The 17,229-nt window shown below is 41.0% G+C and overlaps 1 protein-coding gene across 4 annotated transcripts; it reads right to left on the reverse strand.

Annotated features, from left to right (window-relative positions):
• Window positions 1-61: 61 nt before the first annotated feature.
• atat1 (alpha tubulin acetyltransferase 1) lies at window positions 62-14,485 on the reverse strand. 4 transcript variants are annotated; one of them, XM_028399231.1, is made up of 12 exons: window positions 14,108-14,485; window positions 13,618-13,678; window positions 12,272-12,363; window positions 11,957-12,014; window positions 11,732-11,845; window positions 11,162-11,263; window positions 10,149-10,194; window positions 6,713-6,787; window positions 6,342-6,555; window positions 3,691-3,776; window positions 2,225-2,309; window positions 62-1,458 (listed from the first exon to the last, which is right to left on the reverse strand). In XM_028399231.1, the coding sequence occupies exons 1-12, from the start codon at window positions 14,197-14,199 to the stop codon at window positions 1,170-1,172; spliced, it is 1,314 nt and encodes a 437-aa protein (XP_028255032.1). In that variant the 5' UTR covers window positions 14,200-14,485; the 3' UTR covers window positions 62-1,169. The 4 variants fall into 4 exon arrangements, with proteins under 4 accessions (XP_028255032.1, XP_028255034.1, XP_028255033.1 ...); XM_028399233.1 differs by lacking the exon at window positions 2,225-2,309 and having other exon boundaries at window positions 1,268-1,458; XM_028399232.1 differs by having other exon boundaries at window positions 1,321-2,309.
• Window positions 14,486-17,229: the final 2,744 nt, after the last annotated feature.

Consider the following 17,229-nt stretch of genomic DNA (forward strand, 5'->3'; position numbering starts at 1 on the left):
GGTAGCACTGCAGCCAACTAGCTGCCCTAATCTGCGTCACTTTAAAAAGAGACCAGTTTTACTTTATTTTTATTTTCAATAGAAATGCAATGTAAAACATTACAATATGCACCACCACTCCTGCCCTTTAGTAACACAAAACATGGCATAAGTAGGAAGCAGATTTCCATTTGTAAGAGTCTAGGGGTCACTTTTGAAACATTGGGTAGAATCTATACAAGTACTAATGCATAAAAACAGGAAATGTTGTACACCCACATTTAACCATAAATCACCAATGCAAAGCAGCTCATGAACACTGCCAAACAGAAATAAGCTGCTGATGAGCGAGTGCCTATAGTTTGTCATGGAGGAGAAAGAGAGAAGAAAGATTAGAAAGCACAGATTCTATTTTTGTTCGGCCAGTGGGCTCTCATACACGATGAGTTTTAATAGGATGAATAATTAAGGCAGACTTTCCTGACACACACTGCCTTCATGAGAGGCATCATTATTCAATGAGCCCTTACATTCAGTCTCTATGGTCTGGCTCAACTTACCACCTCACCAGATAATATATATCACTGGTTTCCTTATGTATCCAAATTGTGCATATATATGGGTTAGAGTTTGCTTACAGGTGCACACATTCTACCATTAAAGGTAGGGTAGGAGATTTCATTCTGACGCACTTTTGTTAAATTAGTGTAACTTCTCTTTACAATCCGATAGCAACCGATTGGTTTGGCAGCTTCGCATTAGAACGAAGAATATTAATCATCTGTGGAAGCTATAAAACGCTAAAAACATCACCCAATCCTCCGGGTGGACCCTGCGCAGAGTATTGGCTGGTTGTCACTCTCTTCCTGCTCTGCGCACACCAGAGAGGTATGTGCATGATGGCCGAAGATATGACACCCTAGTCAACAATCAGCAAGCACCAGTTAACCAGATACGAGGAACTGGTTGACACATGACTTATCTTGGAGACAAGCCAAGACTGACATTACAGTACCCTTTTTTGAACCAGACAGACCGTAAGTGTCTTTTTCCTGGAACAGTTTGGCCAGTGAAGTCTGACAGAAACCTTGTCTCAGGGTTACCCAACACCTGAAGGTCACACTGAGTCAGCACATACTTCTCTAAAAGCAGCAGCATCTTTGGTAATCATTGCAAATGGAGCTCCAAATTCACCAAGGGCGGGTGCTCCTGTATTGTTGCTTCTGTTTTACCCACTGGGCTGTGTAAAGGTTCTCTCCCACTGTCCAGGAGCCATAACTGTCTCTGTTAGTCTCCTTCACCATCATAGGTCTCTGGCTGCTACCTGCAGGACATTTTGGACGGTTGATCACATTAGTCTCTTCTCCAGTACCAGAGGCATTAGCATCTGTATCCAGGTGTGTGTCTCTGCTATCTAAGGAGGTCTGGCTGCAGAAGTCATTCTTCTTGAATGAAGGCAGAGGTGGAAGCAAGAGAGGCCTGGATGAATGGGCATGACAACACAAGATCAGTTATTGGAAGGGGATACTGTGGACCAAAATAAAACTTTGCAGCAAAAGCACCCTATGTGCAGACATGTGACTGAAACACACCAATACTGTTAAAGTTCAGATAAGATAACAAAAAAAACCCTTCTTTGGTCATTCCACGTGACATTCAAGGGCCATAACTGCTCCTTTTCCCTTAAGTGATGACATGATGGTTGATGTGCTGCTATTTGCACCTGTAAATGTACATTTTTCCCTGTCATTCAGCTCAGGTGGTGGACATGTTTACATGTCTGTACAGTCAGAGGCTAGTGTTGACTGCTGTCTAACAATTTAGCTGTGGCAGTATTGTAATTCATAATTCAGGCTGCCACAAAAGTGGACTTCTCACTGTTCCCTTCAGAGTCTGTTACGTCTGCGCCCTCGGAAAAAGAAAAAAATGTAAATGTCACTGGCATGTCTTGGATACATTGGGTCATGAAGGATCCACCCTTTGCAACCTTTGCTAGCGGGAGAAATAAGTACCGTAATGTTTGCCTTCAAAATCGGACAGATCTATCTAAGTGATCTATCACAATGATACCTGCGTATATCTTTGCATAGTATCTGAACAACTGTTTTAAGTGTGTACAATATATATAATGAACCGTTTCATCCACACATGCCTGCACCCAGGGTGAGTCAGTCATTTCTTGTTATGCCTGTTAAGCTCCCCAGCGATATACAATCAAACATGTCTGGTGCTGTAGTATAAATACCTGCTTTGTGGTATGTGAATACTGGCCAACCTGTGTGTGTCTGTGTATCCCAGTGCATATGGCTGATCCCCCTCTAGTCTTAGACCTGAGGAGGCACAAGGTACTTAAACATGAGGAAAGAGAGCAGAACTGCCTGGCTGGACTAAACCTAGCTCAAGTATTCAATTCAGATTGGCTCTATATTATTATGAGAGAGAAACCCAGAGCATCTTTTCCAATGATAATGACTTTCACTTTGGCTGAATGTACCCTTTAAAAGCCAGGGCAGCAACACCTTAACAAGATAGCTCATTAAATTGATACTTAGTCTGCAATCATTTTGCAAAATCATAAATCCTGAAAAGAGATAAACAGCTCAGTGACTTTCATTAAAAGTTAAATTTGGAGATACCATTCAAGCTTTTCTTCACTACTGAGCTAAAAAGACTAAAATAATGATTCAAAGTAACCTCCACCTCTCTTAACCAGCTTCATGAGCTTGCCAACTGGAGCTCCTCCAACAGTGTACAATATGCTGAGCCTCATTTCTTTTCTTCACACCCGTTGTGTGTCTGGAGCACTGACATTTTCAACATACAAATGATGGCCCCACTGAGAGTTAACAGGTGCGTACTTGGGCAGTGCTTTGATTCGATAAAAACCTGTCACAAAGTAAGGGGAACATCTTTCTCTTAGTTATTTTTCTAAGAAGAATCACCTGTTAAGTTGAAAGCATTCCAGCTGATGACCTCACTGGGCTGGTTAAGCCAATAACATTCAAAGCTGTCATCAACACAGGTGTGCTAATTTTGTTTCCACATTTTTCATTCTAGGCCACATGTTATTCGAGAGTCATATCAGTTTTGTTTATAGAAAACAGGAAATTAACCCTCTTAACAAACAGGTGTGTCCTGTACCGTACTTTGTATTTGAAAAGCTGTCAGATTATTATTGGTGTAAACTGTATAACATACACACAACCACAGCCTTACATCCTCTGGGATTTATTTGCAGTATCTATATGAATCTATTAAATGTATTGATTTATTAATTTATATTGTACTATATTGCAATCTGATAGCTGTTTAGTATGCTCCAGCCACTAAGGAAATATTGATCACCACTTATTAAAACAAGCCTGCATTTATAACCTAGAGCCAGATACAAAAAAAGTATAAAGCATTAGCATAGGAAGACATTTGTTCTCCAGCGTCAACCAGTGAAGTAGTTATTTTTCCTAATGGCTGCAACTGAAGCTTACATTACATAATATCATAACACAAGCAGAATACAATGTTTCCTTATAAAAAGAAGGGACCTTGCTGTAATTTGCCATCTATTCTGTGTGACTTTGAATCAGTGGAAAAATGTGATGCGCCCTGAACAAATCCCAATATACCCAGTATAATATGGCCATTATATGTGACTTCTATGTATCAGTGTAACAAAGGTTTTTAATTGCTTTCAACAATTTTGTGAAACCTTACCTGGCAGTTGTCTGCTCAGCAGTCCAACAGCTCTGCTGTCCAAGTGCCGACTGTAGAGGCTGCATCTGGCAGCTAGACCCTGTTGGCTACCAGAGAAATGGCAACAGCCAGCAAGAAGGATGAGAAGCAAACCAAAAGATAGCAGGGTAGAAAAGAGAGAAGACAGGGGTAACATGAGGGGATGGAGGTACAAGCCAGGGGACAGCAGAGTAACAGAACAGAAAAAAATAACACAGGATAAAAATGACTTGACTGAGACTGAATCACACAACTAAAAGTATAACAAACAGAAAAAATGCATAAATAAAATCAAATACATAAGATTGAGGATGCAGCCTTAACTTGCATACCAAACGTGTGTTACACAAAAAAACCATCTCACGTGCAGTTTTGTGGCAGATATTTTTAATGGGTTCTAAAAAAAGGCAAGCAGATAACACAGAGCCATCATGTCTCCTCTGCTGGGTACATAATTACTAAAAGACCTAAGGGAGTGTGTTCTTCGCTTCATGTTTGAGTCATATTGTCATCTCCCTTTCTCAGTTACAGAAACGGGCCATATATCAAAGTCAGATGCAAATGCCACTCCTTTAAAGGGAAGGGGCAACAGTGCCAGTCAGAGGCTGGTCAATGAAAACCCAGCTGAGATCTATTAAGGGAACTATTTATTACCACACAGTCATGGCAGTAAAAGGAGGAGACACCAAATTAATCAAAGAGGTAATGGAGATAAATGGAGTGGAATGAAACAAAACAAAAAAGAAGGGAAAGAGAGAGAAAGAGACAGTGTTTAGAAAGCAGTGGTCAAGCAGAACCAATGAGTAGGAGAGAGTGAGGCCTCTTTGTGCTGGACACAATAAGTGACTAATGAGAGGAATGTAGCATCCCTCTGCCAGGCTGAGCAGAAATGGCACTGACATCAGGCAGAATTCTATGAACACTACTTGGTTACTGTGACGCCTCATTTTTTAACTGCAGCTAACATTATTACATGTAACACTTCCATCCATCCATCCTACATTCATTTACTTCTACTTGTCCAGGGTCAGGTCGTGAGAGCAGCAGCCTAAGCAGGGAAGCCCAGCCACCACCTCCAGCTCATCCACAGGAATATGGAGCTGTTCCCAGGCCAGCCAATAAATATAATCCTTCTGGCATGCTCAGGGTCTACCCTGCGGCCTTCTCATGGCTGGAAGGACTGGGCAGGCACCCAGCTGGCATCCTAATCAACAGGCCCGAGCCACCTCAGCTGGCTCCTCTCAATGCGGAGGAGCAGCAGGTCTACGCCAAGCTACTTCAAGAATCTGACCAGGAAACTCATTTCAGCTGCATGTATTTAAGATTTAATTCTTTAGATCTCTACCTACTGGTGGTGGCCATAGGTGAGGGTAAGAACATAGAACATGAGCCTTGCCTTTTTGCTCAGTTCTGTCACAACAGACCAGAGCAGTGTGTGTATCATTGAGTGCAGACACCACACTGATCCATCTGTCATCTTCTCCACTTCATGTATACTTGTCCCCACACAGCTGCAAACCAATCCAGTAAGAGCTGAAGGACTTCCCTGAATGAAGCCAACAGGACCAAAGCAATTGAGAGACATGGTCCTGAAGTCACCAAAGCTGACCCCTTCCGTCACTTAGAAGAGAACTTTTGTCCATTAATACAGCTAAACCTCTCCCAAACTCAAGTTTTTTGCCGATGATACTGTTGCCTGCTTGGCCAGCCCATCAACTGCCCTACCCACAAGCCAGCCAGGTTTGACAGGATTCATTCTTCAGCTTGAAGGCTTCCCACACCTGATGTGTCTACCACCATATTCAAGGGTTGCTGCCACGACAGGCACTGACCTTGTTGCCCTAGCTGCACTTGTGCCTTGACAAAGGTAAAGCGGACTATTCAGACTATCCCTCGCTGTGCATATGGGCTTACTGGGTCTGTCTGGAACCCTCCCACACCATCAGATAACTGCTTAAAAAATAAGTGGATGGACTATGAAATGTTTCTTGAACAGCTGTTCACGGTTTAAAAAAACAACAAAAAACAACACGATTCACAGTTGTTATTTAGAAACGAGTTTTCTGTCAATATGAAGAGTAAAGAGGTGATTTTGTAAGGACGTTTTCCACCTGTCACAATTGAATATGTACTGGCAGATTTTTCAGTGGCTGATGCTCAACATTATAATCAAAGGATATTCCAACAGACTGGTAGAAGTCAGTCCCGAATTTCCCTGAGGGACCTTCCTGAAGGGACTAATAAAGTGTATTCTATTCTATTCTATTCATGTAAGTTTTACACTCCATCTTGGCTCAGGCAGAGCTTTATACATGAGGCAGCACTCTTTATTTATTGCGCTGAGCTTAACTTTCAACTTAGGCAGAGACTAAACCACAAACTACTCCTAACAAATGATAATTTACTAATCCTGCCTTGAGTGACAGCATAGTGATAACATTTGAAAATGTACATTGTGGCGAGACATCTTTTTCTAAAGAAAGTTTTGTTTCTCCACACTGACACCAACATCTCAGCAGACATCTAAATGTGCCAATTGGGCCTTAATATGAGAATGTATTTTAAAGATGGCAAGTCCAGATACAGATACAGATACAGATATTTCTTTTGAGACCAAACCTGTCAGTTCTTACCTGGCGCGTCTTGCCCTGCAGCGATCGATGTGAGGTGACTGTGGGCTCTGGTCCCTGTTGCCCCCAGGGGAAGCTGACTGGGCGAACCGTGGGGGCATTCTGCTGGGGGACGATCCCACGCTGAGGGAGTGGGAGCACTGGGAGGATACCGATCGCTGGGGGGACTGAGGAGGTGCAAACGGCCAAGGAAGAGTCTTCTGCTCCTGACGTACCACTGCAGAGGGACATGTACAACCCAGCCTATTTCTTTATTTAGTTCTTTAGTATTTGAGTCATATGATTTGTGGAGTCTTGCTTACAGATTTTATTTTAATTTATATGAATGTTACACAAGTGTTATCTCTTTTGCCATGTGGTTAATGACTGTTTACCTTCCCTTTCCATTAGAGAGTAGGGCTTGATCTCTCCTTCCAGCTTTTTTGGGGGAACCTTTCTCAACTGGGCCGCTGTAGGAGAACATACTTAGATCAGAGCCAGCAACCGAACATGGCAGGTCCAGTGAATGTCTTCACTCAAGCAACTCCAGTTACTTTGCATTACAACTTACAAAAACCATAACCACAATAAAATTCCTAAACTAAGGACTCACCACAATGCCCTACATACAGTATTTTCCCTTACAATCCTAAATAGTTCATTGTTCTCCTGATGGTGGATTCATGAACATTAACATTACCACTGTGAGAGAGGCATTTCCATTTATCTTGTTAGATTCTCTTTGTCTGTTTTCAGGCTTTGTGTGAAAATCAGCTGATGGTCTGGCTCCCTTAAAACTGGAACTAAACTAAACTCATACAGACAGAACACAATGGACAACACTTTAAACAGAAGTGTTGTCTTTGTTTAGTGGTTCCTGAATGATCTAAAATAACCAGAATTAACATTCAACTTCTGTTATAAGTAGATTTATGGGCTAAAGATACAGTTTCCATAATTTTGAATCAAACTAGATGACTTGCCTTTGGCACACAGAGCGCAGGTTAAAATGACTGGTAGCCTCAATCACATTGATAGTGTTAATTGTTCTTACATTTACAACATGCATCAGATTCACTTGTTTTCTGTCATTTTGGCCCCCAGTTTTATCTTCCTCAAATAAGAACATGTTAGCTTTTCCACCACCTGCCACTGCTTTCAGGCTGCATCACTTTAGTCATCTGTCTGGCTCACTGAATAATGCAGCACAGCTCCTTGAGTAACTGAACAAATGAACCACACATCCTGCTAACCTATAATGGTGCAAATAACCCAATGCAATAAAAAGCAATCAGCAGCAGTAGTTTATCTGAATTACTGTAAACTGAGTCTGAAACCTACTCTAATCAGGTGTTAGTGTGCACCATCACTGATAACCTTAAGCAGCTTAAACCAGTTTAACAGAAGAAACCAGACAAAGGACTGTGGCGGCCCCCGAAATAGATGTTACAACAGCAGGGCAGTAAGAAAATCGATGTTGTTGTGACTGCAGAGGTTAGCCACTGTGATCATGAAGGTTTGTAATTCGAACAGCAACTACTTGTGTTCCCTCTGCTTCCATGATCCAAAATGCACCATCATATCTGATGTATAGTCTGTGAAGACTCCTTCATCCTGATGTTTCATTATTAAAATTGAACAAACTGGACAATTTGTATATTATAATATTTTACCACTTCCCTAAGCAGCTTCATCGGTTCTGCTACTGCAGTGGTCTATAGTTTATGAGCTTATGACTTCTGTGGGTGGATCTTTAGTGAAACTCACAGGACAATCATCAGCTATAATAGTCGGCTTCTAGTGAACTACACATTGTTATCACCATGTGAAAGTAAAACCTCTCACGAAAACCTCTTAGATGCAAGGACTGACTTGTGAACAGGTGTTTACAACATTGTGCCAACCCAACAATGGATATGGCCCCATGGCAGTTTTGTGCTATTGTTCAACCAACAAAAGGCAGTGTAGTTGTGTGAGTTTCACTAGAGATCTACCCACAGAGGTCCTAAACACATAAAACACAGAACCCCCAACACAGCAACAGCAACAGCAGAACTGATGAAGCAACTAAGGGGAGTGACAAAACGAGGTTATGGGTCCAAATGCTACGGCTACTAATACCATAGTCTTGTGCTTGTTTGTCTCTGCGCTCTCTGTTCGCTGACCTAGAGCCCGGGCTCACTGACTTGCCCAATGTTTATTGTCTACACACTTCCATTTTAAGTAAACAGTGTTGTGATGCTTTTATAAGTTTATTATTTGCTAATCTGCAGTCAGCTGTCATAAATAACTACATCATTGATTTCAGATACAGACCTTTGCTTGTTTTTTTACAGAAATCCGTAACCTGTAACCTGGCACACAAACAAACAGTATGCTCACTAAACTGTACTACAATTAGTTTTAATATTTTAAATGTCAGCTCTGTTTTTTTTTTACATTGTAACTCATGCACGTATATATATAACATACTGCATGTATGCTTTCCTCTTTCTCTCTGTGCCATTTCCTTCCTCTTCTCCTATTTTACCTGGTGCCCTCGTATGAACCTAGGCTTGCTCAAGGTTTCTTTCTGTTAAAGGGGGATTTCTCCTTGCTACTGTTGCTTTAACTGCATGCTCAGGGGACAGGCTCTGCATTTCTATAGATTGCCTAGAGACCATTCTGATCCTATACAAATAAACCTGAATTAAAACATTTGATACATAGGGGATGACTTCAGCTCTCTTTATTTAGTGTGGTATCCTTTCTATCCTGCCTTGAAGTCTGTCCTATTTTCTGCTTTAAGCTTCTATTCCAGGACATATTAAATGATAGACTGTGGGTGTACCCTGCAGGGACTTTGAATGGGCTTTGAATTAGCCTTGTTCTATAAGCTGCATGCAGAAACAGACTCTTCTGTACTTTGCTGGAAGAGCGACACCTGTTCCAGTTTTGCACTATAAAGTAGTCCAGTCTTCTTGCTTATAGTCTTGACAACGAAACACCTTTTACAACAACAACTGAAACATTTAGTGACATTAGAGGCTGAAGAAACAGGCATTGTCTTGACAATCAGGTGGTCTGTGGGGATCTGAGGGGGTCTAAAAGGTTGTGGATTTGTGTGGATACTGCAGTTCGCTGACAACTGATAGGTTCACTATATGACATGACACACAATGCATGACTTAGAGGGTATTGTACCTAAAATGTATATAGGTAGAGGTAATGGGGAGGAACTTAAACTGGTGGAAAAAAAGAAGGAAAATAATTAAGACCAAGAGCATCAAATGAATAATATGGAACTAATTATTTGACAAAGGAAAAGAGAGAGTGATGCTGGGAGGGGAGAAAAGAAAAGAGATAGAAAAGTCCTTACAAAAAGCCGTACATCCTCTGATCCGTCAGAGGAGAGGAGGGTGAGCCTGGGAGAGTTTGGTGAAACAAAACATTTTGGAACTGGAATGAAAAACATAACAGCACTCTTCTGGGTCTGACGCCCTATTTAAGCTTACATTTCTCTAATGAGGGGATTTTTTTTTTTTGCTTCCACCAAGACTTATGTTGCATGTAACAAAAAGGATACATTTGTCATGAGTGTATTTAAAGCTGTAGCATGCACAATGTTATTAAACAAACGTTGTTGTTGTTCTGGGACCGCATTGTCTCGTTTCCAAAACAAAGATAGGCTGATTTAGTGTTGATATACTAAGAATGCTAACCCACTACAGGTTCAGCCAGTCGGTTTAAAGCCACCCACCTGGCCACTCCTCATCACTCATGTTACAACAACTATGGAACCCCTTTCACAAAAAAAAATCATGCATAGGATCAGAGTGGTAGAAAAGTTACCTGTTTTGTTGTGGAAGAAGCCCTCAAACACCACAAAGTTATTGACCTACGCAGAATAAAAATAAAGACAGCATCACTAAAGTTTGAAGTCTGTATTCAGTGTGGGAACACATAATATTCCTTGGCGCACTGTTTTTTTTTGTTGCGGATGAGAAACAAGTGATGACCAAAAGAAGAAAAAAAAAACTTTCTTAGAAAAATCTTTTTCCTACTGTAGTGTGTGTGTGTCAACTACCAACAGCAAACCAGATGAACAGGTTTGAGTTGACCTTATCTAAGAACTATTTCCAAGAACACAATCAGCAGCTTAATCTGTTTTTAGCAGTGCGTTTTCTTTTCCTGATGGGATGACCTCAGTCGTTATTATTTCCTCTAAATTGTAGGCGTGCAGTGTATCACTGGGGACACATTTAAAAGCCTGCATGGGCCACAGCATCTTTGCTGTGAAAGAAATGACTGTGTGCTTTTGTGCACACAGTTTCACCCAGTTTGTATATCTTTATTTCACTACAACACAGAGCACTTCATAAACAGTACACTGCATGCCTGTCAGAGCAGGCATGCAGTGTACTGTTTAGTACACGGGGACTGTTGTTTTTTATTCAGAAACAGAGTCAGGCAGGCATTTTCTTACCTCAATTCTTCTTTATACTGTATATAAAAAGAATCTGTTTACGTTGTCTTTTAGATAACTCGGTCTTTGTCCAAACAGTCTCAAAAATTGCAGCAGAAAGAGGAGGGTAGGGGATGCCCAGAATTTCCTGTTGTGCATATTAATAGAAGAACCTGGACTAGACAGGGTGTCCTTTAGCTTGCCCTTTATGGGCTATCATAAAAAAATATGTGGGTTAATATGGCAGGCTTCCTGCAGAAATACCCACTGATTGGTGGGAGCAGGTGGTTATACTATAATAAAAACATAATAATGAAAAATGCATTTTATTTATACATTTGTTGTCTATGTACTGAGCACAGTATTCACACAATGGCAGAGTGATGAAGAAATCCTGTACCTGAGGAACGCTCTGTGTCAGGCAGTAATGTTTTGCCAGGAAAGACAGGAATTTGGGCGAGGGCCTGTCATAAGCCATCAGCACTGGCTCTAAGTTCTTGTGCTACAGTAGAGAAGGAAAAACATGCAGTTACTGACAAATAAAAAGTGGTTATCTGTGACTATAATCTGTTGACAAGTTTGAAATTCTATAAAGGTTACTGACTAACTACCTAAAAGAGGTCTCCTGCATGTGCATGTATAGGAGCTCATCCTGTGCTGTGAGGATACAAACTTGTCAGCTTCTCACTTTCCTCATATTTAAAGGTACACTGGTGTCAGAGCTGGGACAATGTATACACTATTCAAATATCTCTATTATTGTGGGCCTCAAACAAACTGGTCTGTGATTGTGGATAACAGCTTTAACAGGCAAAATGTCTGTGAAGTAACAACAATCTTTATGTCTGTGTTTTATCACAAACTTTGTATTGTCAAACAACCGAGCCCACAGACAGGCTCTTGTTGAGTCTCGTGAGGTGACCTTAACAGCAATCTTTACGACACCAGCAATTTATGAGGAATGTTTTACCTGCAACATGAAATCAAACAGCTCCAGCCCATAGCCATGTCGCTGCAAGTTCTCTGCAATGTAGAAATCCAAAACACACAATGGCTCTGCCTCTATGTGCGCGCCCTGCCGGTCCTGGGGAGGAAACACAACACACATGACTGAGCAGGTTCAATAGACAAACAAAAACATGTGGAATTATAGTCAAAGGAGGAACTAGGAGAGAATTAGAAAAACTTGACTCACAAGCAGAAATAACTTCTTGTAGCCAACTTTCAGAAATCCCACGGCCACACCACGCCCTCTGTATGCAGGATAGACAATTTGCAGGAGAATAAAAACAGCGATGATTAAGACATACAGCCAACAACCAACCTTTTCATTAGGATGATGTGAAACCTGAATATAACACAGCGTCTTTTTCAACACTACAGTACATGCTCTGTATTCTCAGGATGACTCAGTAGGCCTAGTTGGTCTAGCTGAAGATTACCGGCACAGCCAGGCCAAAGTTGTGTGTGTGGGTGTGTAATCAGTGTAAGCTGAGAAAAGGACATGTACCCGCTGTGCTCTCCATCTTTGAGCAGGTAGATCTGATGCCTCTGGGACTGTAGCTTAGAAGCACTTGTTATAGGTGCTGGGAGCTGCTGGGCCTGAGGGGAGACAGTATGGACATTGTTAAAGATGCAAAGTGTAATGTCACGGAGTCAAAAGGATGTTTTAAATTCTAGCATTGATACTTTAGGTTTTGTGTAATCTCAATCAACAAACTCCTCAACCAGCCAAAATATCACATTTCATTGTTGAAACTTATACAAGTCAATGCAACATCAACACAAGGTCTGCTTAATGGCTTTTTGCCCCCAAAGCTTTCAAACTTACCACATGGTGTTTAACAGCATGTGAGCTTTAGTGGCTGTGCACTGACACACGCAGATCAGCTAAGCAAACTGTATAAAGTTAATAAGAACTGTCAGGTATTAAGGTCATTTTTTGTATTTAAAAGCTCGTAGTAATTTAAAATGTACATATTTGTTCACATAATCCTAAAATTACAGGCTAATCAGTCTGCTATACACTGCTTAAAGTCTTCATTCATTACATAGTGGAATACGTTGAGAACAAAATAACATAGAAATGATCAATGTAAATTAAAATTATTATCCCATGGATGTCTGGATTTGGAACCATACTCAAAATAAAAGTGGAAAACCATATTACAGACAGATCCTGAGTGTGTGTGGCCTCCACGTGCCTGTACGTCCTCCCTACAACGCCTGGTCATGGGATCTCCTCCCAGACCGGGATTAAAGCATCAGTCAACGTGGTGCAATGTGGAGTTGGTGGATGGAACAAGACATGATGTACCAGATGTGCTCGATTATATTCAGGTCTAGGGAACAGACAGGCCAGTCCATAGCATCAATGCCTTCATCATGCAGGAACTGCTGAGACACTTGCCATGCTAATCGCCCTCACAGTGCTGTAAGAACAAGCCCCATGTGGACGTCGGGCCCTCATACCACCCTCATGGAGTCTGTTTCTGAGTTTGAGTAGAAACATGCATATTAGTGGCCTGCTGGAGGTCATGTTGCAGGGCTCTGGCAGTGCTGGCCCCCTCCACGTCTCCTAGTGTCTCCTCCATGCTCTGGACACTGTGCTGACAGACACAGCAACCCTTCTTGCCACAGCTGACAAAATGCAAAAGTGATCAAGCATCAGGCAGAAAGGATGAGAGCAGAGAAATGGTCTGTGGTGAGCACCTGCAGAACCTCTCCTTTATAGGGGCTGTCTTGATCACTGCCTCATTTCCACCTGTTGTCTGTTCCATTTGCTCAACAGCAGCTGAAATTGATTCATAATCAGTGTTGATCCTAACTGGACAGGCTGATTTCACACTCACTCACCTTTGCTGAGGCTTTCCCGAGTCCATCAATAACTGTGGCTATTTGCTCTTGAAGATCTGGTCTAAAAAGACAAACATCAGAGCAGCACAGGATTTGATAAGCAGAAGCTCGAGAGGCATTCATGTCAGACAAGGAGATCTGAACTATATGTGCAGCACAGTCAGTCAGTCCACCTCTGTCTTGCATAACAACTACTGTACATACAGACCTCTGAGTGCCCCTTGTTTGTAGCTGTTAGTCTGCTTAGGGTGTTTCCCTGCTCCTGGTATATATGTTACAGCAGCCCTCAGTAAACTTGTTGACACACACACACACACACTGAGACACACCTATTTCCTAAAAACTGTCCTATTATTTTTACTGTTACAACATGTGCATTAATTACTTTTTTCTTCTGCTAGACTCTAACACTGTATTTAATTTAATGTGTCCATTCTGTATGCTAGCAGATACAAATGTAACAACAAAGAAATAAAAATGATTCACTTACCTCCCTGCAGATTTGCGACCTGCAACAAGGGTCTGGTCCAAGATGGAGACCCTCTCAGAGAATAGCTGGTTAATATCAAAAGGAAACTCCATAGTGCAAATTAGCTGGGCAGCTGATGAAACACATCCAATCCCAGTAGAAGAGCCCTACCAGGCGCTTAGCTAGCTAGCTGGCTAAACGTGCACCGGGAGTTTGCTCTCTATCTGACCGAGAATTTTCCCGAGAGCAAAGCAACACCACAGCTAACTGCTAGCAACCCAAGGACAAACAACACGAAAACATTGCATTGATTTGAGCGTCATTAAACCACGCTTTGTGTGAGCTGCAGGAACAAGAGCCTGCTATTTACATGATCACTGCAGTTCCATTGTGTCTGCCTGGCTGTCCATCGTCACTCCCCGGCACATTAACCGTAATATACATAAAAGACCGTCGCGCCTATTTTATGTACACATACAGAGCGATATGACATGTTTTGCCATTTCTGACAATATTTTACAGAACGAAAGCAAAACGCCAGGATGAAGTGAATGGTATCAGTATATTTATCCAACATTTACTATAGTGGAATCTTGCCACAATCGTTAGTGAGCAATGGGTTTTAAACTTACGGTAAAATGGACAAAGCTCACCAGAAGAGGCCTGTTTTAGTAAATCCATGCTCCTTCATACTCCTGGCAATGTATCGAAATCGGCTGCAATTCGTCTAGAGGGCGCCCTAGAGTCGGTTCATCTCTTAAAAGAAAGAAATGCCACTTTTTTGACACACCTTGTATCAGGTTGGACCCCTTTTTGATTTGAGAACAGCCCTCCACGCTGTCTCAAAGATGTTCTTCATCATCCATTGTTCAAGAAAGCAGTCTGAGCTCTCACAGAGTGGACATGGACATGGTTAGCAACAATACTCAGGTAGGTCATAGCCTTTAAACCAAGCTCAGTTCGCACTTAGGGGCCCAAAGTGTTCCAAGGTCATCTTCTCCATGAACAGGTGGACCTAATAAAGTGAACATTCACAGTGTCATGTTCAAAAGTTAGTACCATCTATTTCAATAAAAAAACATCTAATTTTATTTGGTCAAGTACATCGTCAGATGATTGAAAATATTTTTTTTACTGTGCCATCATTTATTTAGCAAAAAGAAAATAATGATGTGTTCAATAATAACTCCCCCCTTACAGCTTCAATAAGATTTCATTAGTTGAGCTGCAGCAGGTGCTGTAGTAGGTGTACAGACCTCTGTAAAAACAGATGTTTTGGCAGTTTGCTGCTCTGGAGCATTCAGGTGTGTGTTAACACAATGACAAGAGAGAAAGACAATGGTGTTAGAGAAGCAGCTGCACATCAATTTGGAAAGACTTATAAAACCATTTTAAACTATTTGGAGTTCAATGTTTTACAGTTCTAATCTGAGAAAGATTATTTACAAGTGGAAAACATTGAGGAGTGGATTTCCCTACAAATGTATCCCAAGATCAGAGAAATACAAAAAACCCAGAAGTTACATGTCAGAGCCTATATACAGACCTCACTGAGCATGCTCAGTGTTAATGTGACAGCACAATTAGAAGAAGACTGAACAAGTACAGTTTGTTTGAAGGGTTACCAGGAGAAGACTCTTCTGTCTAAAAAGCACAGGGAAGCATGACTGCATCTAAACAAAGAACAACACTTGTGGAACAATGTCCTATAGACAGATGAGACCAACATGGAGTGGTCCTAATGCTCACCTTCATGTCTGATGAAAACCAAAAACAACAACTGATACACACTGTCAAGCACGGTGGTGGACGAGTGATGATTTGGGTTTTTTTTTTTTTGCAGCCACAGTAAAGATGAATGCACCAAAATTCCTTCACAATAATGTGACAGACTGATAAAGTCATACAAGAAACTATTTCTTTAAGTTATTGCTGCTAAAGGTGGAATGCAAGTTATTGGTAGTATAGCTCACATGTGTTTTTCTGTTTGGCTTCATTTGTGCTAAATAAATAATGGCACAGAAAAAAAGGTTATATAATGTTGTTTGTCTCAGGTTGATTTGTCTAATACCAAGACCCACAGACAATTTTTATTATGTTTTTCCACAAAAGGATAGGGTTATGCCTTGAAAGCATTCCCATCTCCAGCATGGGGAATTCTATCTCCCTATAGAAATTGTCTGGCAACACTACCACAGTAGCAGAATAACCGTGACAATATTTCATTTTTGTTGGTTTCAACATTTAAGAGACTTTATGACTTGTTGTGCTATTGCAGTCTTCTTGTATAGACTGCAATAGCACTATCCTATTAATGTGCCTACAGAAACAGAATAATATATGTATAAATATAAATGGCCTCAGTGCACATTTAATATTCAGTGACTATAATACATAGGGCTCCTGTCAAATCTAGACATTTCAAATGATATACAGGGCTGCATTGTATGTGGTGTGTCTGTGTTTGGTCCCTCAGTGTTTCAGGCAGTTGCCACATGGTGGTAGTACAAACAAATGTTACACACACGTTATGCAACACTGTGCACAGCCATTGGAGTTGACAACAGCCAACTCCAATGGCTGTTGTCAAGTTGAACATTGCTTTACTTTTGGCATAGTAATGTATAACATGTACAGCCATTTACTAATTTACATGCTGTTTTATTTTATTTTTTTTTTTTTATTCGTCACTGCTTAGTATATACAGGCCTGGGAACAGTAACAGTGTCACACTAATAGTCTGGCATTAGTTTTCTAAGACTAATGCTAGGCTTTCTAATAAATGAAAACATAAACGATATGTGTAAACCCAAATCTTTGTAAAGCAGAAAGCCTTATGGACAGATCTCTTTTCAAAACTGTAAAGCTGGAGGTTGACTTTAAATATTGCTGCGACACTCCTTGGTCAAACGCAGGTTCAAATTATATTTATATTATAAAATAATGAAAGCAGTAAGTCCTTTTAGTAATCGTGATGGAATAACCTAGATGTTTAAGGAAAAGTGTCCTGTCAATTTTCCATTTTGTCACCAACAGCATTTTTGTGAAATGGGCACATATCACAGGCAAATGCACTAATGGTTTGGGTGAACCCCCTGTGATATAACACTCCCCCACTTGTGTGGAAAATGCATTAGTGTTGC

This window comes from Parambassis ranga, chromosome 2 (genome assembly GCF_900634625.1).
Source record: "Parambassis ranga chromosome 2, fParRan2.1, whole genome shotgun sequence".
Classification (NCBI taxonomy): Eukaryota; Metazoa; Chordata; class Actinopteri; family Ambassidae; genus Parambassis; species Parambassis ranga.

What these genes read in the sequence shown, in the direction of transcription:
- atat1 (XM_028399231.1), bottom strand. Translation starts at nt 14,199, where the DNA reads ATGGAGTTTCCTTTTGATATTAACCAGCTATTCTCTGAGAGGGTCTCC. An exon ending in CTTCTTCCACAACAAAACAG is followed by an intron (nt 6,788 to 10,148) that starts GTAACTTTTCTA and finishes GTTCTCCTACAG; the next exon opens with CGGCCCAGTTGAGAAAGGTT. An exon ending in CTCTCTAATGGAAAGGGAAG is followed by an intron (nt 6,556 to 6,712) that starts GTAAACAGTCAT and finishes GTCCCTCTGCAG; the next exon opens with TGGTACGTCAGGAGCAGAAG.